Raw genomic sequence first — 25,103 nt, forward strand, 5'->3', positions numbered from 1 at the left:
CATCTTGCCAACCTTTATGAGTCACTAACCCTTTTATAGTTGAGTAATCAGATATCTTAGTCTTGTTTTTTTTATGCAACCCAAGTTAAAATGTTTTCCTAACCAGAAACCAGATAAACAACTGAAGGAGGAAATTGCTTCAATGTGTTAGTACATGCATGAAGTATAAATGTATAATAATACCAGGTCTATATATAGTGTGTCTTTGTGGTAGTAGTTGTACTTTACTGTACAGTTGTATGTGTATGGTTGCAGAGTTGAACCAAAGTTGAAATGTAGTACAGTGAATAACAAAAAGCCAGTTTAGTCAGCAGTGAAAGGTTAGCTATTGCATAATATACTGTAACACTCCCTGAGGTGTGATAATTGGCCTTGTGTCTAACTTTCAATCTTGTTGTACCTTGTAGGTTTACCGCCATTAATGGTGTCATGGTTACTAAAAAAAAAAAAAGGAAAAAAAGAATGAAAACGTGTGTGTGTGTTTTGTTGTCATCCCCTACAGCTAAAAGCATGGAGGAGCTGAAAAGACTTTTGTTGCTGGTACTAGGCTGTGCTGTCCAGGTAACACACATTCACACACATGCGCACACACACACACACACACACCCAAACACGCGAGCTTACCGTACCACCCAGTCTGTCCCAGGAAGTGTGTTCATGTCTGTTTAATTTTGCATGTCTGAGCACAGCTGCTGTGTTGGCCTGCTGATACAGTGCAGGGTGGGACTGGAAGCTACTGCAGAATCAAACAACAATAACAGCCAACAGGTTTATGACTCTAAATAATGAAAATGTAGCAAATGTGAACACCTCAGTGTAAGATTTAAAGCTCTGGAACTACAGTTTAAATATTTGTACAAGTAAATGAAGCAGAGTTCAGGATGTGAGCCAAACCAGTTAGACCTCAAACACACTTTCACTACTTATGGAAATGTTCAGGAGCAATTGAGATTTGGTTGGATGTGGTAGTTAAAGAGTTAATAAGGTTCACCTGTAGGAATTAAAAAAGGAGGGGGCAGTCATGTGGGAGGTGGGGGCGCAGATGCTCTCTCTCTCTCTCTCTCTCTCTCTCTCTCTCTCTCTCTCTCTCTCTCTCTCTCTCTCTCTCTCTCTCTCTCTCTCTCTCTCTCTCTCTCTCTCTCTCTCTCTCTCTCTCTCTCTCTCTCTCTCTCTCTCTCTCTCTCTCTCTCTCTCTCTCTCTCTCTCTCTCTCTCTCTCTCTCTCTCTCTCTCTCTCTCTCTCTCTCTCTCTCTCTCTCTCTCTGTGTGTGTGTGTTGTTTGTCTCATGTCTCTGTCTGAACCCACCAAACACTTTTTTCCATCTCACCGTCGCCCACGGCTGCTCTGTTACTCCCTTCCTCACTTTATCCTTCCTCTCTCCCCCTCTCTCCCTCTCTCTCCCTCTCTCCCCCTTCCCTTCTTTTGTCTCGCTCCCTTACCTGTTCTGGTTCGACTGGTTTCAGGAAAAAAGGAAGGTCATGAGGGAGGGATGAACTGAAAGAGAGAGGGATAGAGGGAGGGAGGGAGGGAGGGAGGGGTGGATAGAGCCACATGATAATATTGTTGATGTTGAAAATATCTCTGTCTCCACTCCAGCAACCATCAGATAAACATTTGCCAATCAAACTCCCATTTTTTCATCACACTGCTTCTTTTTCTCATTATCTTGTTCTGCTGACATCAGCAGAATGGAAAATCCTGATACTTGAACAACTTGCACATTTATGCTTTATCTTTATTTTGAAAACACTTTTTTAAATGTCCTCCTTTTATTTATTTGTGTGTGTTTGTGTGTGTGTGTGTGTGTGTGTGCTCAGTGCGAGCGTAAGGAGGAGATGATAGAGAAGATCAAGCTGCTGGACATAGAGACACAGGCAGCCATTGTGTCTCACATCCAGGAGGTCAGTAGAACACACTGCTAGTAGAATCTATGATAGAGTCCCACCATCTGTCAACTGATATTATTGGCCGATATTGGCCTATCACAGACATCGGTATCAGTGATTATACCGTCTGATATGTGCTGATATTTATATATATATATATATATTTGATCCTCATATACATACTAAACTCCCAGTGAAGTTTACTATTACAAAACTTGTTTATAAAAATGAAGATTATTCCTAAACAGTAAAATATCATGCTTCTATTACATGTCTTTGTCCCAAGTGTTTGGTAACCACATTTGAAAAAAAAAAGTGTTTGTATGTATATATTACATACATATGTTATATTATCATCGGCCGATTATATTGATATCAGAATTTTTAAATTCTCTAATATCGGTATGGGCAGCGGCCCCAAAAATCCAATATCTATCAGGCCCTGAGTGATATAATGATGAATATCCTTCACTTTGCAAGACTGGCAGTAATATAATATCTCAACTCAGCACTCTTGCGAGCTTTTCTGAGGCCATCAACCGCATCCTGTGGTCTTCATCAGCAATTACAGTTTGTTCACTTGTCACGACATGACCTAAATATGGAACTGGTTCTTATTATAGCAGGTGGTGATATGGTAGGGTACTGTATATAGATATCAATAAATTCATGTATTGATAATTGTCTCTCTTACCTGCCCATCATCTTTTGGCTAATAGGACCATGAAAAATGTATAAAATAGCATCCTGTGTGGTATTATAATGATCTTAAACTGCCTCTCATTTCATTTGTTAGAGGTCTTTTGTTCTACAGACTGCTGATACTCATTCTGTTGATTAATCAGTGTCCTTCCTGGTCTTAAATCACAGCTCCTTATACCTGCTCTGTGTAGGAGGATCATCACCAACTGTTAGGTTATGTCTCTGTATTTGTGGGTTTCCTGCATACTTTGGCAGCTAAACATCCTCTTCCTGTATACCTGTGGGCTTTATATGTGGTAGCTGTCCACCAGACCCCCACTGATACCAGCTGTTCCATGCACAACTTCATCTCAAATGTGTTAAAATGTGTGGAATTGTAGGAGTTAAGACATTACATTTGATTTTAGCCTGAGTATATTTGTTCAGCTTATGTTATTTATAATTATTATCATGTTCTGATTATTTTACATAAACCAACCAATTAACTTATTAATCAAAGAAAAAAATAATCATCAGTTGGAACTATAATGAAACTAATCATGAGTTACAGTCCTATATAAATGACTTGAAAATGAGTTTCATATCAACCCACTACAACAGTAAAATCCTGCTTTTGAATTATTATATGTCTCATAATAATGTGACACTTTTCTGCATTGAGTACTTAATTAAAATCTTACCCTCCACCACTGTTTACCAAGCAATTTTAATACAAGAACATTTTCTCATATTAAACTTATTACTGTGTATACATCAGCAATTTGTCGTATTTTTTTGTGGATACGGTGGTGTCATTTTTTTCCTTTTTAAAGAGGTTTTAAAAAGGTCTTAAAAGTCATTAAATTTGTACTTTAAAAAATGTGCCGATACCCTATAGTGTCACATGTCACCAGTTCCACATGAAGACTGTAAGACATGGTTGAAAACTCTTTGAAAAGCCTTAATGCTTTTGTCATCAGCTGACAGTCAGAGAACAACAACAGCTTGGTTAGCAGTAATCAGTTTAAAGGCCACGCTTTGTGAATGTGACTGTTAATAAATCTACTTCTGTTTTCTCACAAAGCTTATTTATTTGAAAGCATCTTTCAGGTCAATGTTATCACCATGCTAGTTAACACTGACCCTTTAAAGAATCCATCACTACTCACTGTGTGGACAAGCATTGTTCAAATTCACAGAAATTCATTATTTTAACTTCCCGAGGTTTCTAAATATATCAAACAAGTCAAGCTGAATTATAGAATAATGAGTGTAAACATGACCGTTACTTCAACTGTTACATCTTATTTAACTTCTCTGGTTTTAATAGTTCACTCATAGACAGAAGGGGGTAAAATTAACGTATATAGTAGGTAACATGATATGTATGTAGCCCAACTGTTGGAAACCTACATTTAATGTGTGCCACATTTGATACCATTATATTGTGTGTGTGTGTGTGTGTGTGTGTGTGTGTGTGTGTGTGTGTGTGTGATCTCAGGTGACTCATAACCAGATGAATGTTCTTGACCTGTCCTGGTTGGAGGAAGGAGCCGAACTCGCACAGGACGAGCTAGAACCTTTATCCCGCAGCATGGCTGTATCGCTACGGCAACTGATTGACCAGAGAGACAAAGCAGGCGAGGTAATGCGACTCCACGACAACCACTTCCCCAATTAATGTGGCTGATACTGTCATCCCTAACCCTAACCCACAAAACCTGCAATATAATAATTTTACATATAAATGAACATCTGCCTTCACCAAATAAGCTCACACAATGCTGATTAAGCCTTTCACCACTAGATCAATCTCTTTATTATCACAGTATACCAGAGTTTATAATGTATCCGCTGGCTGGATGAATGTATACTGACACAATAAAGACTTCCCTCAGTCATGCTGGATAACTTACAATTAGCTCTCTACTAACTTGAATAAACATAAAATAATGTAATAATGCTGCTCTTCTACACTTTCCAGATGTTATTGGACTGAATGGATCAAATTCTGATCATGAAACCAGTGATTTCATGTTGTTTGACACTCAAAACAACACATTCACTGTTTTACAGCTATAGCAGTAGTGAAAGAGTAGGCTACAGCTGAGCCTATGATGTCAGCATGTGTCCACTGTGTTTTTGCAGTTACTCTCACTGCCAGAAGGGGGAGACAAATGTCCAGCACTCCAGCTTTAATGTACACTTTTTTGGGGGGGGGGGGTTCAGTATGACATATCCACTTTTAGTCTTTGTTTTGTTTTTTAGGGGCAGTTTTGTGCCTTTATTTCAGACTGACAGTAAACCAGGGACATTTTGGCTTATAATACCTATACAAAATAAAAGCCCATCCATTCATAATGTCTGTTTCCTGTCTGATGCAGTTGGTTTAGTCACATATGTTTGGTAATTCAAATAATAGGATGTTATATAATATAGGATCATGCAGATTTGTGATGGAGTTTTAAACTAACACATCATTCTGTTGGAAGTACTGAATGAATATATTACACTTTTGCTTATAAACTGATCAATTTTAAAGATGTTAAATATTCTCTGTTGATAGAATTGGTAAAAAGCTAAATGTAAGGATGATAAAGCACCAAACACAGAATACACTGTATATATTTTTTAATTGCCTTCCAGGTGATTGTAGATCTGACCCAGGAAAGGGACTACCTGTCCAGTCAGCAGCCTCAGGAAGGGTGCAGGTCCCTGGGCATGAGCAGCCCAGAGCGTGGGCAGACCTCTGGAGGTGTTGCGCTGAATAACGGAGGATCGACTTTGAACGTCGCCGGGCTGACCAAAGAGGAGAAGCAGCATCTGTCTGTAGAGCTCGCTGATACCAAAGCCAAGCTCCGCAGATACAGACAAGAACTGTGAGTCTTTTACAACTTACTGTAAACCTACTGTTGCCCAAAATGTTTCTGTGGGTATTGCTGGTTAAAAAGGCTGAACTGTGGCGTGCAAGCTGCAGCTGGAAGTCATTATACAACCAGCTCAGTTTATTATGCTGTCTACTTCAGATGAATCTACAGTCAAATCACATAGAGGATCCATCTCTTTGGAGATTAACTATAAACACCCACTGCACACACAACAACTGAAAGTCATTTTACTCAGTTTACTGTCTAGATTTGTTTACCTAGATAAACTGTACTGTACAACCAAGTCTACGCTACCTTTCTCCAACCTCGTTATGATCAAACTAGTCAAACTCTTCAATTACTGTCAACTTATCCACACATTACCAGGGTGTGGGGCCGATTATGTAACTTAATGATGGATTGTAAAAAAAATTTAATTGAAGCTGACCTGTAATTTTGTGTGTGTGTGTGTGTGTGTAGGGAGGAGAAAACAGAGCAGCTGATGGATTCAAAACATGAAGTGGAGCGTCAGGATCAGGAGTTACAGAGACTGAAACAAGAGGTTAGTGCCACTTTATCATTAGTGATGTTACATATGTTTTACTAGTATGTTTTTATCAGAGGGGGGGGGAAGCAGATTGGATTGGGTGGTGTCTAAGAATCCATTTAGTGACCATTTTTAGCTGCCCATGATCCTCATCTGAGTTCTTTAATCCTGACTGTATTCAGTATCTTAATACTCTTTTATTAACCCATTGCCTTATTTGAGAAAGTCTTACATATGGCTCATTACAGACAAAAAAGTTCACATTAAAAGACTGCTATAAAATATGATAAATTAATATTATTTTCCACTTTCAATGAATTATTTTAACATCAGTCCTGATAATAACTATCAGTCATTTTTGAAGTTAGACTAAGTTACAACGTATTTATTATAGACCTTGTTATTGAGTGATTTGGGTGAAAAAATGTTAAAAAATTGTGGCCATATGCATGAACCTAGCCCAAAATAAAACTGAAAAGCCAAAACTGTTGTAAGGGTTCATTAGTACCAGAAAAAAAGCACACACAAGAAGAAGTGTTAACATACATGTGTTTGTTATCTAAATCAAAGAGCTGACATTGTTTTGATGTTTAAACGTTCTGAGTACACACAGCTGATGTAAATCATCAATCTACACTTTAATTTTAGCTCTACAACTGCTCAAATTTCAATCAAGAAAACATTCCATCAATGTTAAAGTGAATATTAGGCTGAGGCAATTTGTGTGTGTGTGTGCGTGTGTGTGTGTGTGTGTGTTCAGAACCAGTCGCTGTCCTGTGAGGCTCGGTCGGTGCGAGCGTACCGGGACGAGGTAGACTCGCTGAGAGAGAGAGCGTCCCGGGTCGATCGACTGGAGACTGAACTGACCCGATGTAAAGAGAAGCTCAATGACGTTCACTTCTACAAGACCAGAGTGGAGGTACACACAGCTTCTATATATACCTAACCATCCTGTTCTGACACTATATGACTGTGTGAGACTACTGTATATACTCTATTAGACACATTCATTTTTATTACTGCAGGGCTTTTCATGTTTTATTTTAAAGTACATATTTTTCATTATGTGTGTTATTATCTACTTCAATAATAAGGTTGATTATAGGACCCTAATATGCATGACAACACCCCTTCATAAATCTTCCAGCTGATAGAGGAGAAACAAATGCATGATGAAGCCAGACACACCTGTCAGCTGCTTATGGCAGTCCACTCAAAGTGTGTGTGTGTGTGTGTGTGTGTGTGTGTGTGTGTGTGTGTGTGTGTGTGTGTGTGGTCATTCAGGAGCTCCGCGAGGACAACCTGACTCTGGTGGAGACGAAGGTGCTGTTGGAGGAGCAGCTGTCAGCCTCCAGAGGGCGCTGTGATAAACTGCACACGCTCGAGAAAGACAACCTGTTACTACGAGCTAAAATACAGGACCTGGAAATGGTATTACACACCTATCACGTTCATTAAGTAATATATTTGTTTTTCAATATCAACAATGTATTATTATATTAGACAGATTATTATGTTTATTCTGTTTTAAAGGCTTTTCCCATTAAAAAGGCTGAGGGAGCCACCTACTATATTTACATGTCTGTTTAACCACTTTTTCAGCTGTAGATATGTGTGTTTTGAGTTTTCTAACTGTGTGTGTGTGTGTGTGTGTGTGTGTGTGTGTGTGTGTGTGTGTGTGTGTGTGTGTGTGTGTGTGTGTGTGTGTGTGTGTGTGTGTGTGTGTGTGTGTGTGTGTGTGTGTGTGTGTGTGTGTTGTGCAGGAGCGGGATAATGAGCGTCGGAGGCTGGAGGAGCTGGTGGAGGAGAACATGCTACTGGAGATCGGACAGAAACAGAGCATGAACGAGTCGGCTCATCTGGGCTGGGAACTGGAACAGCTGACCAAGAACCATGACAACACTAACACAGAGAGTGAGACCCACTTTTTTTTTTAAGCTTTTCTGCTCTGTTTATTCCATTATCTTATTATTATCTGCGAGTCTCCCGACCCATTCATTTCTCCCTGTGCTGCAGCTCGAAAGTCGATTGTCCACGAGCTGAACGAGTGCGTTTCCAGTCGGGTGCTGAAGCTGGAGAAGGAGAACCGGGAGCTGCAGTCCTCTATAGAGAGACTGAAAGATGAGAGTCACGTCCTGCAGGAGAAACAGCTCCACACCCAGGAGCTGGACAGGGAGAACCAGGGTCTCAGCAAGAAGGCAAGAGACCAGGATGGACTAGAGCCATTTGACTAATTGGCTCTATACACATATTGTTATGAGGAAGATTTTAATTTTGTGTAACACTTTGTTTATTTGTCTGTTAGTTGGAGCGTCTCCAAGGCTTATTAGACCAGGAGAGGCTGACAAATCAGGACATGGAGTCTCTGGGAGATGAAATACTGAAGGAAAAACAGAGTTTGGAGAGAGAACTGCACACTTTGAGGGCAGAGAAAGACAGACAGGTAGAAAACACACACTTAAATCATTAATACTACTACTAGACCAAACTGCGTCTTTTCCTGACATCATTTTCTACTTCTACCTTCCGATCAGATCTCAGAGCTGGAGAGTGAGAAGCAGCACCTATCTGACGCGGTGGAATCCCTCCGTGAGCGCGCTCAGTCCAACAGCGAGGCAAGGGTACGTGAGACAGAGGCAGAGAACCGCCTTATGCACCAGAGCATCACCGACACCACCTCCCGGTTAGTCAGTTTGGAGACTCAACTCAAACAAGCCAGCGAGGAGGCTGATAGGCTGAGGGAGAGGGCGGAGCGGTGCGAGGAGGCGGAGAGGGAGGCGGCGAGGGTGGAGAGGAGCAGGGATGCTCTGAACAGAGAGGTAATGCAGGTTTTATTTTTGATGTGTGGTTTATGGCAAGTAAAAGTGACTCTAGTTACTTATAGTTCTCTGTTTGGCCTCTAGGTGGAGTCTCTGCGTGCGTGCAGCGAGCGGTCGGAGGCTCTAGAGAAGCAGGTGTACTCCCTGGAGCAGGAGGTGCACAGGCTGAAGAGAGAGACAGAGGAGGCCCAGCAGGAGCTCCAGCGGCTGGGGAGGCAGGAAGCAGAGAACGGCCTGCTGTCCAAGGAGAACCTTGATCTCCGCTGCTCCCTGGAAAACCTGCGTTCCTCGACCGCCCGCCTTGCCACGCTCCAGGAGGAGCATCAGGAGGTGCAGAGCAAAACGCAGGAGCTGCAGAGGAAGCTGGAGGAGACGAAAGAAGAGGCACAAGGAGAGAGGAAAAGGGTGGAGAGGCTGGAGCTGAACGCAGCCACCCTGAACCAGGAGAAGCATCGTTTAGAGGAGGAGGTAGAGAAGAGCAAAGAGGAGAGGGAAGAGTTGGAGAGAGAGAAGCAGGAGGTGCAGAACAGAGAGGAGGAACTGAGGAGGGAAGTAGAGGAACTGAAAGAGGAGAGGAGGAGAAGAGAGGACGGCGACGAGGAGAGGAGGAAGCTCCAACTGGACTTGGAGCAGTCGGAGAAGGGCAGGAAGCACCTGGAGAAGGAGAGCTGGAGGATCAGAACGCTGCTGGAGGGGAAAGAAACGGAGCTGGAGGAGAAAGCAACGAGGCTGGCTACGGTGGAGAAGGAGGGCGTGGCTGTGAGTAAGGAGGTGGATAGGCTGAAGGAGGTGGCAGTTAAAGCCAAGGAGTTGGAGAGGGAGAACAAGGAGCTGCAGAAACAGGCGACCATTGACAAGAAAACTTTGGCTACACTGAGAGAGGTGAGAGGAAAATCACTCATAAGCCAGCATTCAGACTAACCTACCGTGTATAGTTGTATAGATGTATAGATGTGTGTATAGATTGTTGAGCTTTGTGTTTGCAGGATCTGGTGTCAGAGAAGCTGAGTGTTCAGCAGCAGAGCGTCGAGTTAGAGAGACTCAACGAAGAACTGGAGAAGATCGGACTGAACAGAGAAAAACTACTGCAGCAGGAGCACACACTGGAGGACAGGTAGCTTCCTCTCACATAGCAAAATTATGTTTCAGTCCCATTCCAGGCTTACTAATCAGGTTTAAATGATTTTATATGCAGAATTTATTTGGAATGTAGAAATGAACCGATTTCCCTTCTGTGTGTGTATGTCAGCAGGTACAGGCTGCTCGAGTCCCGGCTGGAGGAAACAGTCCAACAGACGATGAAGCTTAAAGAGAAGAAAATCTCCACTCTGGAAAAGAAACTGGAAGAGAGCAACACACAGTGCACTGTGCTACGTGCTGAACTGACCAATGTAAGGACACAAATTATTACCAAAAACTCATTTATCTACACTCTGTTGCTGTTTTTATCCAAGTGAAGATACAGAAGTACACAAGTGAAGGAAACATGGATGCAATAAAAATAATTATATACTTCTACTTTTTTTTGTGCTGCAGGCTCGTCAGACATTGTCTGCCCTGCGTCAGCAAAAGGAGGAAGAAAACCACTCACAGTCAGGGGGAAATCATGGTCATGGGTCAGCCACTGCTGAGCTGCTCCGCATCAAAGATCATCTCATCGATGTAGAGAAGAATGTAAGATTTATGAATAAAAACAAAATGTGTAATTTACAATATTTTCCCCATCATGCATTCTATTTATAATACATTGAATTTATACATAAGTAGATCATTTGACATACTCATTTATTTTAATTTGAACTGTATTATGTATTTTTTTTAAAAACAGGAGCAAGTTTCAGTTTCTCCTACACTGATCAATAATGTTTAATCTCTCAGTTACTGGGGCAGCAACCTCAGAAATGTTTGGATGTTCTCTTTCTGAGTGTTGGGTTAGTAACAGTTTCCGGTGTCACTGTTTTCTCCAGAACTCCTCCTTACAGACAGAGAGCAGTTTAATAAAGGAGCAGCTCCAAAAGATGGAAAACCAGAACACTTCTCTCAACAACCAGATGGTGGCACTGCAAAGGCACACCACCAGCCTGCAGGAGCAGAATTCCTCCTTACACACACAGACTGCTAAATTACAGGTATACAGTGCTGATTAGCAGGAATGATAACTTTTGTAATATTATTCTTGCCCTGATGATTAAACTCTAATGGATCTTTCTGTGTCTTAGGTGGAGAACTCCACGCTCTCGTCCCAGAGCGCATCTCTCATGGCCCAGAATGCTGTGCTGCAGGGCCAAGTCACTGCCTTGGAGACGGAGGTAGAGTCGTGGCAGCGGCAGCGTGACGAGGAGTGGCGAGCCAGAGAAAGCGTGCTGAGCGACCACGAACGCTTGCTGAATGTTCATGAGAGGCAAGCGCACGAGTATGAGCAGCTCATCAGTCAGCACGCTGCGCTGAAAGGAAAGCAGAGGACGCTAGAGAGCGAGCTCAGGACCATGCACAGCAAGTAAGTTTAGAACATTACAAAGCCTACTGTTAGGCCTGTAGGCGTATAATGTAACTCGTCTTTGACTGTGGTTGAGATTGTGTGTTAAGTTAAATAACGTGAACACTGATGAAGCTGTTCCTTTCCTAACACACTGCAAGTTTGTGAACTACTGTACAGAATAATGCTACTATACTGTAAAAACAATAATGGACGTAGCCATGGTAACGTCACGCATTTTCACATTTTGAAGCCTTGAGTTTAGGGTTTTGACAATCGCCATCTTGTATTTTTGGAGCCAGAAGTGATCAGAGGGTGAGAGAGTGGAGCTAACCATAACACTACCTGCTAGTTGGGTTAGCTTCTCCATTTACAGCAGGGATGACCAAACTATTCCATAAAGGTCCATGTGAATGCAGGTTTTCATTTCAGCCAAGCAGGAGCACACCAGGCTTGACTAATTTAATCAACTCTCAGTCTTCAGACAGCTGATTGGTTGAATCATGTGCCCTTTTTTGGTTGGAACAAAAACCTGCAGGCACATAGCCCTTAATGGCATAGTTTGAACATGCCTGATTTAAAGGCTACAGGCTAGCGACTTGACAATTACAACACAGCCACACCATAAAGCATACACTGCTTTGTCTTCTGTTTTAATATAAATGAGACCATAATTGGAAAATTATGCTGTATGGAAAAGTCTTGAAACTAGAGATTGAGACCATAAAGTCATTAGGAAACTGTTTACTGATGTCATAAATCAGTATAGACTTCCATACATTTGAACTTCTTTTTGGAGCCAGTGGAGTCGCCCCCTGCTGGCCTTTAGAGAGAACACACTGAATGTAAACACATGCAGGGAGTCACAGGAAACATCCAGTCTGTTCTCCGTTTCACTTTGTTCATTATTGACATCACACACACACACACACACACACACACACACACCACACACACCACACACACTGTATTGTACCAGCACCAGTAGGTCACAGTCTCATTGATCAGTGACCGGAACATCAACCAACACACCACCACCACCATACAACCACAGCTTTACACTCAATTTACTGTAATGATTTCAGTGTTTTTCTTTTCACCACAGTGGAAACAGAACTACAAATGTTTAACTAGCTGAAGAACTGATATCTCTTCTCACGCTGATCTGACACTTCCTCAAACACTGACATTTAATCTAATAAATGCTCTTATTTCAGGAAATGTATTATTCACAGTTGCAGGTGTAGAACAGGTGGTAGAAAGCAGAAATACACAGTTGTGTGGTATCAAAGGTGGCTGACAGTGTGACACTCACAGGAATGTCTATCACATAGAAGTCATTCTTTTGCACTCTTCGTCTCTGTCTGCAGGCATTGCATTTTGCTGCAGCAGAAGGAGAAATGGGAGGAGCAGGAGGCGCGTGGTCAGAAGGACAAGGAGGAGCTAAACCAGGAGGTCCAGAAGACTCGACTACTGCAGCAAGAGAATCTGCAGCTAAAAACAGAAGTGGACAGGTATAGAAAAACCCTATCAGATTTCCAGATTACCAAATTTTGCTGCAAGTATGTTAATGAAATCTTTATGCATTGGATTATTAGTAAAGATTAGCAATCAACAGCATGGAAGAACACAGAATTTCTGTCTGGCAACCTTTATGCTTTGTATATAAAAATCATGGAGTAGAAGAAGAAAACCAATTAACTCTAACCCAATAAAAACAAATCCTATCAGAATAAGAGGACTTAATTCATTTTCTAGTAACAAAACCAAAACTGAGAACAGATTTAAGCATCAGCTGTAATGATATCTATAGTTGCATTTTAATTACATAGTTTGTTTTATTCTGAAAAGGTACCTGACAGTGTTGATGCTGTAATAAAATCAGATTAAAGATTAGATGTTGGTCTAGAGTTGGCTAAAATGCCTGAATCAAGAGTTAAAAAAGTTATTAGCAAAGTTACCCAGGAACCACCAGTGTTGTTTTCACTTGACTTTTCAGAGATCTGTCCCAACAGTCTTCCATTTCTATCTAAATTCTTTCATGTTCACCCACCAGGTTGAAGGACAACCAATCACAGCAGTCAGAACAGTGCGAGGGCTTCCAGCAGCGCTTGAATGAACTGAAGAGCTCGTTAAGCTCCTCCCAGGTGGAGGCCAGTCGATGGATGTCACGATACGATGCGCTGAACGAGCAACACCAGGGCCTGGATCTGAACATGACCAAACTGGACAACCACTGCGAGGTAAACCTAAAGAATTGTTTTATTAGTAGCTTGTTAAATAGCATTCTTTCTTTTGACCCTATTGCTGGAGTCAAACAAAAATCATTAACTTTGCCATTTTCCTGTACGCGTGTGTGTGTGTGTGTGTTTAGCTGTTGAGTCGACTAAAGGGGAACCTAGAAGAAGAAAACCACCACCTGCTGAGTCAGATCAACCTGCTGAGTCAGCAGAACCACACTCTGCTGGAGAGAAGCATGGAGAGCAAAGAGCTCTATCACCAGGAACAGAAACTATACATGTAAGTATCCACACCCCATATATGGTAGAAATGTAGCTACAGAGTGGGCACCACCCTTAATATGTGATTATCTATAACATCGTATCATATTTTTTCATCCCTCTGCCTCAGTGATAAGCTGAACGCTCTCCGTCGTCAGAAAGAGAAATTAGAGGAGAAGATCATGGACCAGTACAAGTTCTACGACCCCACACCTAAAAAGTAACGCTTTTATCAACACCTCGATTGGGGTTTTTTTAGATCAAAAATACATCATGTGGTGCAGTGATGAGTGATGACAGTTGTACAGTAAGTGTTGCTGTGTGTCATCAGGAGGAGTCAGTGGTCCGGAGCCAAAGCTTTAGCCAAACTCATCAAACCAAGAAAGGAGAGCAGCAGGGAGAGGGGGCCCGACCGAGACAAGGAAGGGGGCAAAGAGAAAGAACGAGTTAAAAGCGCCCCAGACATCCCCCTGCCTGCCCCCCCTCCTCTTCTCCCCCCCGAAACCCCGCCCCCGCTGCTACAGAGGACAGGAAGCGACTCCCTAGACAGCGGCCATGCCCACAGTAACCATAACAACCACACCACCAGCCCAAGCCTGGGACCCCAGAGTCCTGCGCTGACGCCCATCACCAGAGGTAAACAGTGTCTCTCACACACGCACACACGCACACACACACACACACACACACACACATACACACACTTTTCATACAGCATTCATACAAGCATATTCTACAAACAGAGTCCTTTTTTATTACTGTAAAATACACATTCAGCATTATACCAAGTTTGGATTAGGTGCACCTCCCTGTCTGCTCCTATGGAGGGCGCTGTTGACCATTATATAACTAACTGACAGTACACCTCTGTTTCATCCACTGTATGTCAACTCCACTGTGTTCACCAGCAGTGAGTACTAACAGTGCTTAGTCATTTCATTACATTGACATGAAGTGTGTGCAACAGTTTAAATTAAAGGGTAATGCTGACTATTTTCTGTTTTTCTCATTGTGAACAAATCTCATGTGCAGAAACAAACCAACATGAACTGATCCGACTTACAAATATTGTGTTTGTATCCAAAGTCTGATATATCTCATTCCTCTGTACCATAGACTTTCATTTTTATCCAAAATCTATTAAAAACATGTCAGTGAGCCTCTCCACTGCACCCCTGAATAGCGTAATTATCATAGCTTGTTCAGAAACAGCTCCTAACAGTAATAACAGCAAAAAGATAGTAACCCTGAGGTCCCTCTTGACTTTGGACTGTTCTCTGAGCAATGTAGCACAAAGTCAAGAGTTTGTAGCACATCAAGCTGGTGAAGCTGTAAACAGCACTGTGAAGCGTCTCTCCTGAGGGTTACAATGCTAACCCAGTTATTTACTCTATAGTAGTCTCTGACTGATACTGGATTTGTGGGGTTGATGCCGATACCAATATTAAGGAGTAAAAATCTTTTGATATCAATATGTCAGTTGATAATTTTATATATAGAGAATATATATATAAACAGACATTTTTTCAGTGATCCCCATAAATGTAGTTATCAAACACTTGAAGGCAGTTTGACAATAAACTTTATTGTATAAAATGACATCAGTGCACTGAAACAGTAACCTTTACTGTGGATTTGATTATTATAAATAACTTTAACTAACTAAATAACAAAAAAACTAAAATACATGTACACATATATTTAAATTTAATTAAGAAAAGGGATAAAATATACATTAAATGCTGCCATCAGACTGTATAACACCACAGCTCCCTGTACCTCCCACTACCACTAATAAGACTGAAGCTGCTCTTACTATTTAATCCCAGGAACATAGCACACTTGTATATAGTAGAAGGAATTTATATATATTGTAGATATATATAATTATGGATTATTTTAGAGATAGTTTATTGTATATAGTTTTTTTTTTTTTTTTTTAATCACTTCACCATTATAAAGCTACTGTTGTGTCCATTTTGAATTACTTTACCTTACCTTACTAAATAGTTCATTGTTGATTTGTTTCTGTACATGAGATTTGTTGACAATAAGAAATATATAGAAAATGGTCAGTTTTGTCCTTTTAAAGCTTTTATTAGAGAGCAATAACATAAATTGCATGTTGGTAAGAAGTAATGTACAAGCAAAGTTAGAAAAAACAGAATTAAGACACCACACATTAAAATAAAATGCAAAATGAGAGAAAAGATTTAATCAGTACCTTCAGGGAAATATATTAGTCTGTTTTAGGCTTTTGTCTTTATTTAAATTTTAAACTATTTACAGTGATGGTCTTTTGTAATACAGTAAAATGTAATCCCAATCTCTAGATTAGTGGCATTAAAATGAGTCCACTCATCAGGGCCTTTGTGTCTTTATCGTACTCTTATGGTTCTAGACTGAAGTGCTGTTAAATACATTCATGTAACTAAGAGTAATAATAGAACACTATCAGCCATGTGAGAGTCTGGTCTATTTTTATCATACTGTCAGATAGAAGTATGACAGAAATTGTCACAATTTTACTCTCCCTCCTGGACTTCCTGCCAAACACAATAACACAAACAACAATCAAAACAAAGTTTGGGCTATTCTTGACATATCTTGATGTATATGATGTCGCAGGATGCCACATTTTTAGTTGGGAACAATCACTCACGGAAGACATCTGGAGAGGAACGGAATGCTGGCAGGCTTTTGGGAGAACTGAGCAATCTGAAAGAGCAACAGGAATTATTCCCAGATCGCTGTGGGGTCGTCCCTTCGCACAGCCAGCTATTCTTATGTCAACACAGCGGGGCTAATACACTGAAATTAGAGCACAAATAACATTTCAAAATATTTGAATTAGATGCATTGATAATCCAAAAATGTTTGTGTTAGATTTAGAGTGAGAGGGTGAGAAGGGATTGAGTATAGAGCCAGAGGGTTCCAGGTTATGCCAGGACACCAGACCCTCAGCACATGTTAGTTTAAATGAGAGCACATTTCAGGTAGTTTTTCTTGACAACTGCAGCTTATTTTCTCATGGTGAGCATCACTGTAGCTATCTGTATCAGCTACAGTGGTGGTTCCCTAGACACATCTAAGGGTTTATGATCATTATTATTATTATTATTATTATTATTATTATTAAAAGCAAGCTACACACAACTCTGTTTATTTATGTCTTACTTGTCACAGTATAGTACTGTATAATGTAGTTAAGACATCTATTAGGCTTGACACAATAATTATCGACTTATCATACAATAACATAAATATCAGCATCATGTCTATATATGGACTTATCATATGATACATGGACATTCACTTCATATTAGCAGCTAAGATGCTATTCATGTCACATTGGATAAGTGAGCAGATGCTTAGCCAATGTGGAATTAAATGTAATTAAAGGTAAATAACTCATAACTGGCCCATAATGGCAGTCTGTGTTTTTACAGAAGTGTACCACCCAGTCCGAAAATAGCATTATTATGCTATTATATTATCATTATATCAGTGGTATAAAATGATCTTCAAATTACAATAATATTGGGTATCAGGATTTCTTTCTGAGCCAATATATGGTCCAAAAAGGTAGTTCTCATGACAGACCTAGTATCTATGTTAAATTAACTACAGACAAAATAGCTCATAATTCCAAACATGCAAGCAAGCATTATGAATGGGAGCCACGACACACTGTAGCTGACAGATGCAAACTTCTCTCTTCTCTCTTAAGTTCTGATGGTAGAAATGGATTCTAATGCATGAATAGAACAGTTTTTATTTCTATGGGTTTTCTGGTACTCTTTTCTTAAAAGTCATTCTACTCACGACTGAGCTCAATTCACTCTTAGTTCATTTATTAGTTGAACCATTACTAATAAATGATGCCACTAGCTGCACCACACAGCTCCATGTGTCTTCTTTCAGTGCAGAGTTATGGCTTAAAGGTTTCATCTGTTATTTCCTGTGCACTGAAGAGAGCTATGAGTTTGATACTAATGAGAGTGAGTTGAGTTCAATCCTGATTCTAATGCATGGTTTGACTGTTTTCTTGTTTAATTCTAATGGGTTCTCTTGCATGTGATCTATTTTTTTTTTACATTCTGTCAGTCATATAATTAATAACTTTTTAACCGACTATTCATTCTTTTATCATTTCTCTACCTCTCCGTTTCTCTCCCTCCCTCTCAGCTCCTCCCGCCCAGAAACGTTTCTCTTTCCTCCGCAGTAAAAGTCAAGAAAAGCTCCTCCCCACCTCCATATCTCCCACCTCCCAATCCTCCACCCGCCCCTCCCTCTCTCTCACCAGAAGACTGCGATTCTGGTCTTCCTCTGACATCACAGCCGACCTCATCGCTAGCCAGCCGCTCTCGGCCAATGGAGTATTCTAATACCCCCCCTCCCCTTCCTCCTACTCATCTTTTAACCATACACATCATCATCATCATCTTGATCACTGTCAGCCCGTCTGACACCCACACTCACTCTGTGACTTTCATACACACACACACACACACACACACACACACACGCACACACACTCGAACTTCATGAACACTAACACAGGCACAGATTGCACACTCCTCTGGCACACACACACACATACACACACTCACACAAACAGGTGCATGTTGCAGTTGTGAGCCAGCCAGTATTACTAGTAAGTAGCGTGTGTAGAGATGGTTTCTGTGTGTGTGTGTGTGTGTGTGTGTGTGTGTGTGTGTGTGAGAGAGTGTGTGCACATGCTCCTGTGTCCCAGCACAGCCAGCTTTTGCTCATCTATATCCGCATGTCCCCCAAGAGTTGTTTGTTTCCACCGCAATCTGTCTAAATAATATTTCTATATTTGTATATGTGTGTTTGCATGTGTGTGCTGTCACCTCTCTTATCAACCTATCAAATCCCAGTGTGTTTATACAGCAGCTTTCATACACGTTCATGTAGGTCAAAGTGATTCACAGCTGACTGACAAGCTGATAATAAGACACAACAAGTGTAGAACAAGCCACACCACACCATGGAGAAAAAGAATAAAAACAAAAAACACATTTGAGAATTTGAGACTAATACACACGAGAGAAAATAAGAATGATAAAAATGTTGAAAACAAACCAAGTCTAAAATTAAATAAATAAAAATAGATAATTGAAAATAAAGAGGCCACAATACTAATACTACTACTGCTACTACTACTACTAATACTTAGTACTACTACTACTAATAATACTTAGTACTACTACTACTAATAATACTTAGTACTACTACTAATACTTAGTACTACTACTACTGCTACTTCTTCTACTACTATTAATACTTTTACAGTACTTATACTGCTACTAATACTTACTACTACTACTAACACTACTTCCTACCACTACTACTATCATTACTACTACTTATTACTACTACTAACACTACTACTATCACTACTAATACTTACTACTACTACTACTGCTACTATACTACTACTATCACTACTAATACTTACTACTACTACTGCTACTATACTACTACTATCATTACTACTACTACTGCTAACACTCATTTTGCAACATAAAAAAGCTGCACTACCTATTTTCTTGTGTGTATTTAAAAACCCAGCAGTAGACGCTCTGAAACAACAAGAAAAAAAAGGTTAAAATAGATTAAAATGTTATATTATTATTATTATTTTTTTAAACTTAATGTCTGTAATCTACCCTGTGTATGTATGTGTGTGTGTGTGAGGACTCAGCCATCTTGAGTCTGCAGTGATTTGCTTCACAAAGCTCTGCCGCAGCACTTTCTCTTGACTGGCGCTGCACGGACTGGTCGCCACAGCAACCAACTGCTGCAAACTCGTCACCCGCCACTTCTTTGTCGAGCTTCTCTGTCTGTCCGCTTCCTACAAACCTCTCACCTTTCCATCATCTTCCCAAGGAGTCTTTAACAAGTCTTTAAGTGCTGATATATGATGACATGAGGATCTTTAAAGCTGCACAAATCAATCTAACAGTTAAACCATGACACAATTCATCAGCAATAAATTCACCGTTGCCGCTGCTATGACCAGAAGCTTACGGTGGTAAAAAAGGAAATTTAAGCGTGCCATCATTCTGTATTTTCCACTTGTGGCCTCGGTGGTCACTGTTCAGCAAAACCTCCTTGCGTAGTCTGACCTCAGATGGGGAAATGAGAAGCTAATTTGCACGAACTGAGACAGCACGGATTGCTATTGTTACTGTTGTGGCCACGAGAACAAAGGAACAAAACACCACATTGTCTGCTAAGGAAGTCTTACATACAGTTAAATTTGGACTTGCCAGGCATGGTTGATTGTCATAACCACCTCAATCGAAACCACATTCATATAGATGCCACTCACAAAACTTACAAAAGCTCTGAATTCGAACAGTTTCATGGCAAAAAGGCTGGATATCTCTCTGTTTTACACTGTGTATTGGTGACAGCACACGGCTAGGATTAGCATCAGCGACGCTACATTCATGTTCACACCTTCGCCGACGTTGTGTTTGGATGACTCACCGCTACAAGAGGGTGAATCCTAGAGGCAGCTGCATCCTTTACAGATGTGGATGACCGCTGTTAGAAAAATCCAGCCATGATATCCAAACACAAACAGACACATAAACTGTCCGGTAACAGATATGACAGTGATTTTGTAAGCTTTAATCCTTCCTTGAATCAATGAATGGATTCCTAACGTCCTGCTTTTTTTTTTTTTTTTTTTTTTGCTCTCTTGCTTCATTCTATTGACTAATCACACACACATACACACACATATCCCAGTGTTTTATCCCCGCACTCTGGCAGCGCTGTGCTTCCTGTGCTTGTTTGTGTTATGGTTACACTATGACATATGGACAAGGCCAGATGGCTCAACAACTGTGTGATTGGTCGGCAGGTTTGCCTGACAGAGGCCGGGGAGTTTATCGCAGCAGTACTCCAGGAGGCAGCAGCGAGAGTGTCAACGGAGAAGATGGACACAGACAAGGTGACGAACACGTGAAGATTAGTAAATGAAATGAAGGCTCATGGTGTTCTTCATATACTTTTTGAGATGATGTCATGCAAATTAACAATATAGCAGAATGCAAAGTGGGTTTTTTTGCACACCACCTGCTTGGTTTGTACGCTGGCCGAGAAAGGTCACAGCACTGCAAATTTAAAAAAAGCTATGATGCAAATATAAAAAAGCTAAATAAAGAAAAGACAACAATGCAAATTAAAAAAGCTATGATGTAAATAAAGCTACGATGCAAATTTAAAAAAGCTGCGATGTAATTATAAAAAAGCTATTCTGCCTCAAAATGACTTCAGATCACTCACCACAGTTATGTTTTTAAGCTGATACCTTACCCTGTACTCCTTTACTAGTTGAACACTGTGTAAAAGGCCAATGCTGTTTTCCACTTGCCAAAAAGTGATTCCTGCCCCTCATTTTGGACTGAAAGGGTTTTCTGCCTCAAAATGACTTCATATCACTAGTTATCAATAGTTATATTTTTAAGATGATAGCTTAACCAGTAATGAAATGAAATGATCTACATTTTAAATACAAGACCTCATTAATTAAAACAGTGTTCCTACCTCATGTCACAGCCAATCTGAACTTGACAACAAGAAACCAAAAACTGATGATTAAATAGTTAGACATGCGTAATATTAAACACTATAATACGTTTTGTTTGGTGTCTTCATGTCTTGTGGAATTTAAAATAATGTTTAGGGTTCTTTAACATGTAAAACACAAGCAGTAACCCTGAGTGTCACCATCCAGCTCCCTGCAGAGATGACACAGATCAGTCATCTGCCAAAACAAGAACAAGGTTCATTTCTTTTAACTGTGAGAAATGTTTGTCAGAGTAAATGATAGCTTAATATAGTAAATATAAAAATGGAACAAATGGCCTAACAGCTTTAAAAAAAACAAAGTTGCATTTACTTTTTTGTTTTTTCGTTCTTCTTGGCAATAATAATCCCTGGTAACCTGGTAACCTGGACCTGGACCATTTCACTTCCATTGAGGCTTTTTTATTTGCATTGTGGCTTTTTAAAAATCTGCAGTGCGGCCAACGTAGTACAGGGTGTGAACTGGAACTGGAAGCATACAACATTTTATTCAGTCCATGTTCATCCAGATATGATGTCACTCATGTCATGTATTGGATAATATATACCCCAACCCACAATGGTAGATCTACTCATTTGCTGTTATACATCTGGATGCATAGTAGTTGATCCACCTTCTTTCTACAGCATTTAGTGCACATATTAAATATATTCCAGTTACTTCACTTGGTGACTGTGCATGCTTGACGTTTTCAGTGGCTGCTGCTCTTCTTTTTTACATAACAAGCAATGCTTAAGCAATGTTCACTTTGTAAGAGCAAGTAAACAGGAAACTGATCTTAACTTTCACAAGGAAGTGGAACATTGCAATTTTCTGTATAATTTGACATTTGTGGTGAAACTTTTTTTTTTTAAATCTTAGGTCAGGCCCACAAAGTTCTGAGTTCCACTCCGAGCCATCACTCAGCCAACAACTCCAGCTCCAGACTGGGACAAGCCCCCAGCCGCAGGCCCAGAGGTGAGGCTCAGCTCAGGCCCTCACAGCACTGAGGAAGAGGGTCACTGTATTTATGATCATACTTCTTTAACTTTGTAGGTCTGTTACTGGATGAAGACTCTCGCCTCAACAACTCCGACCCCATGTTCGGTCAGCACGGCAACGCGGGGGGTCGCCCAGGGTCTGCCGATTATAGCCACAACACCTCCAGCTCCAACTCACCTGTCAACTGCAGAGGTACAAGTGACTACAGACTACATGGAGTTCATGACCCTTTGCTAATTTGGAATAAACAATATAGGAAAATGGCAGTAAGCTTAAGCAGCACCACCCACATACAGTCAAACAGAGAAGCAGTGGAAAAAAAGTCACATGACCTCACCACTTTGTTGACATATGATGTATTAAGAAGCTCAAAGATGACAGCTCTCTTCATGGTTGTAATCAGTAATAACACTCGCACCTCTCTCTTTCTCAGACGCTTCAGATCGCCAGGGTCGCTCAGCCAGCCTCTCCAGCGACGATGTCGTCACGGGCCAATCGCACCAGTCCCTGTCGCGTAGCTCCACCCTCCCATATGACCACACGCCCCAGAGGGCCCAACCACAGCACGGGGGAGGCGGGCTCAGGAATAAAACTCGGCCCGGTTCTCCTGGGAGTGAGATGGTGACGCTGGAGGAGTTTCTACATGAGAGCAATAAAAAGTCTCCTCCAATGGTAAGAAATAGAAATATATATATATATATATATATATATATATATATATATATATATATATATATATATATATATATATATATATATATATATATATATATATATATATATATGGAAACAGTGGCTTCTAATTCTAACAAATGTATACATATTTTGCTCTAAAATAAAATAATCACATGGACAGACATAATGCACACTTATCCCAGTAAACATTGAAATACCATACATGGAAATAAAGCATTATATTACTATAAATACAATAAAAACCATCACATGTGGGCTTCTTTATATTCTAACATTCACATATACACATCTCCTTTGTTGGGGCTTTCAGAGCAGTTAATATGACGAGTACAACGTGTATCACCACTTACTCTCAGCAGTGAGACAGTACAGCGTTCCCACAGGTCATTGATTTTCTGTGTATGTTGAGTCAGAAAATATAAAACACTATCATAGATTAGAAATAATACAAATGAATCAACTTAGTTTGGTTGTATTTGATAGTGTTTTTTTTTTTTTAGCCCAGCTGAAGTACATGTAGGAGCAGTCACTCACTGAAGAAAAACACCATTAATAAACCAGAAGGGATTTAACTTCTTTTCAATCTTCTTTTTTTTTTTTTTTATGTGTAAGACTCGTACATTTTATTTCAGCTTCATGGCGGAAATACGCTCTTAATACAAACACATTATGTACAGAAAAACTACCAAATTCCTGTTACCCATTACTGATTAGATAGCTAGATTAGATTAAACTGTGTGAAACTAATGGGCTAATTATGGAGCTTTTAGTAATCAACACCACTTAGTAAGACCTTTTGTATAAGAATAATGGATATGTGCTTTTATACAGTCATAATGAAACATCATGAGTCTAGTGAGGACATTTATTGAACTATTTTCAAAATGGATAATAAAAGAAATATACTAGAGTTTTATGTTTAATCACAGAGTGAGATAGAGTGGGAACACCTAAAAAATGGAATAGAAAGTCAGTCATGGAGCAAAAAAATAAATAATGCTTAGATACATGCTCTCAGGATAAATCTCTCTTATTTTGGACATTTTTTGTCTGAACTGTGTGACCTAACGTCTCTTGTTCTTCGCAGTTGATTTCCCTCTCAACACACACACACACACACACACACACACACACACATTCATCAATCAATGACCAATGACATGTATGATAACACGTGACTCATGAAGTGATGTTACTAATGGTTCCTGACTGAGAGACACACACTCACCTTTTAGTCATAGAACACTTTTATGATAACACTTCTTATCACTCGCAATTCAACTGTTGTGAAGCCAAATCTTACCCACAAATCAGCTGTTGGATTCCAGCCATGACGTCCACATGTGCACTGACGGAGCCAGATGTGAAATCAGTGTGAGATTCACTCAATGACACCGAACGCCTCGCTTTGTTTCCACCCGATACATCTGAACTGATGCCCTAAAAAAAACTACAACACCCATAATAATTCACACTGATGATGCTGTGGATTGTTGCATTGAAACATTCTCATAGAATGATAACATTAAACTTAGATGATTCAGATAAAGCTGCAATAAACTCAGATTCCCATCCCTACATCAAAGGTTCTTGTTTCACTACCAATCGATATCAGATATTCATTTTTGTCTAGACACATTCACTTTATCACAAGTCATGGATTTCATTGCACTTGCATTACAGGAAGATGAAGATTTAATTAGATTTTAATAAGTAAAGTATGAAAGTAGCAGAGAGGAATCCTTCAGACTGGATCACTCAGAGTGATATGATTCAGCTGTTAGACATCTACATCACACAACCACTGTTAGAACAATGTACTGATATTCAAACACACACCTCTGACCCCTGATGTTATACCCCAAAATCATGTCATTAAATAAATGCATGTAACAGAGTGTTATGAACCCTTTATTATCTTCTATTGTATCTGGGTATTCAGATTTTTTGACATTCTTCTACCTCTGGTGTTTCCTCGTGCAGATTAATGAGAGTTATGATAGTGATGGTCCTTATTTA

General features: G+C 40.2%; 1 protein-coding gene across 1 annotated transcript in view; it reads left to right on the forward strand.

Moving 5' to 3' along the window:
* Positions 1–25,103, forward strand: part of ccdc88c (coiled-coil domain containing 88C) — a 47,557-nt gene that overhangs the window by 17,373 nt on the left and 5,081 nt on the right. Inside the window, exons 5-30 of the mRNA XM_053335342.1 lie at positions 503–561; positions 1,818–1,901; positions 4,069–4,212; positions 5,214–5,446; positions 5,915–5,996; positions 6,742–6,900; positions 7,266–7,412; positions 7,745–7,895; positions 7,998–8,179; positions 8,287–8,424; positions 8,516–8,800; positions 8,885–9,682; positions 9,787–9,914; positions 10,050–10,191; positions 10,337–10,474; positions 10,768–10,929; positions 11,020–11,297; positions 12,647–12,790; positions 13,333–13,519; positions 13,651–13,796; positions 13,908–13,997; positions 14,109–14,413; positions 20,679–20,768; positions 22,269–22,364; positions 22,443–22,580; positions 22,822–23,060. Of these exons, the coding sequence (XP_053191317.1) occupies positions 503–561; positions 1,818–1,901; positions 4,069–4,212; positions 5,214–5,446; positions 5,915–5,996; positions 6,742–6,900; positions 7,266–7,412; positions 7,745–7,895; positions 7,998–8,179; positions 8,287–8,424; positions 8,516–8,800; positions 8,885–9,682; positions 9,787–9,914; positions 10,050–10,191; positions 10,337–10,474; positions 10,768–10,929; positions 11,020–11,297; positions 12,647–12,790; positions 13,333–13,519; positions 13,651–13,796; positions 13,908–13,997; positions 14,109–14,413; positions 20,679–20,768; positions 22,269–22,364; positions 22,443–22,580; positions 22,822–23,060 (4,745 nt within the window). The remainder of the gene's footprint in view (positions 1–502; positions 562–1,817; positions 1,902–4,068; positions 4,213–5,213; positions 5,447–5,914; positions 5,997–6,741; positions 6,901–7,265; positions 7,413–7,744; positions 7,896–7,997; positions 8,180–8,286; positions 8,425–8,515; positions 8,801–8,884; positions 9,683–9,786; positions 9,915–10,049; positions 10,192–10,336; positions 10,475–10,767; positions 10,930–11,019; positions 11,298–12,646; positions 12,791–13,332; positions 13,520–13,650; positions 13,797–13,907; positions 13,998–14,108; positions 14,414–20,678; positions 20,769–22,268; positions 22,365–22,442; positions 22,581–22,821; positions 23,061–25,103) is intronic.

This window comes from Scomber japonicus, chromosome 16 (assembly GCF_027409825.1).
Source record: "Scomber japonicus isolate fScoJap1 chromosome 16, fScoJap1.pri, whole genome shotgun sequence".
Taxonomy (NCBI): Eukaryota; Metazoa; Chordata; class Actinopteri; order Scombriformes; family Scombridae; genus Scomber; species Scomber japonicus.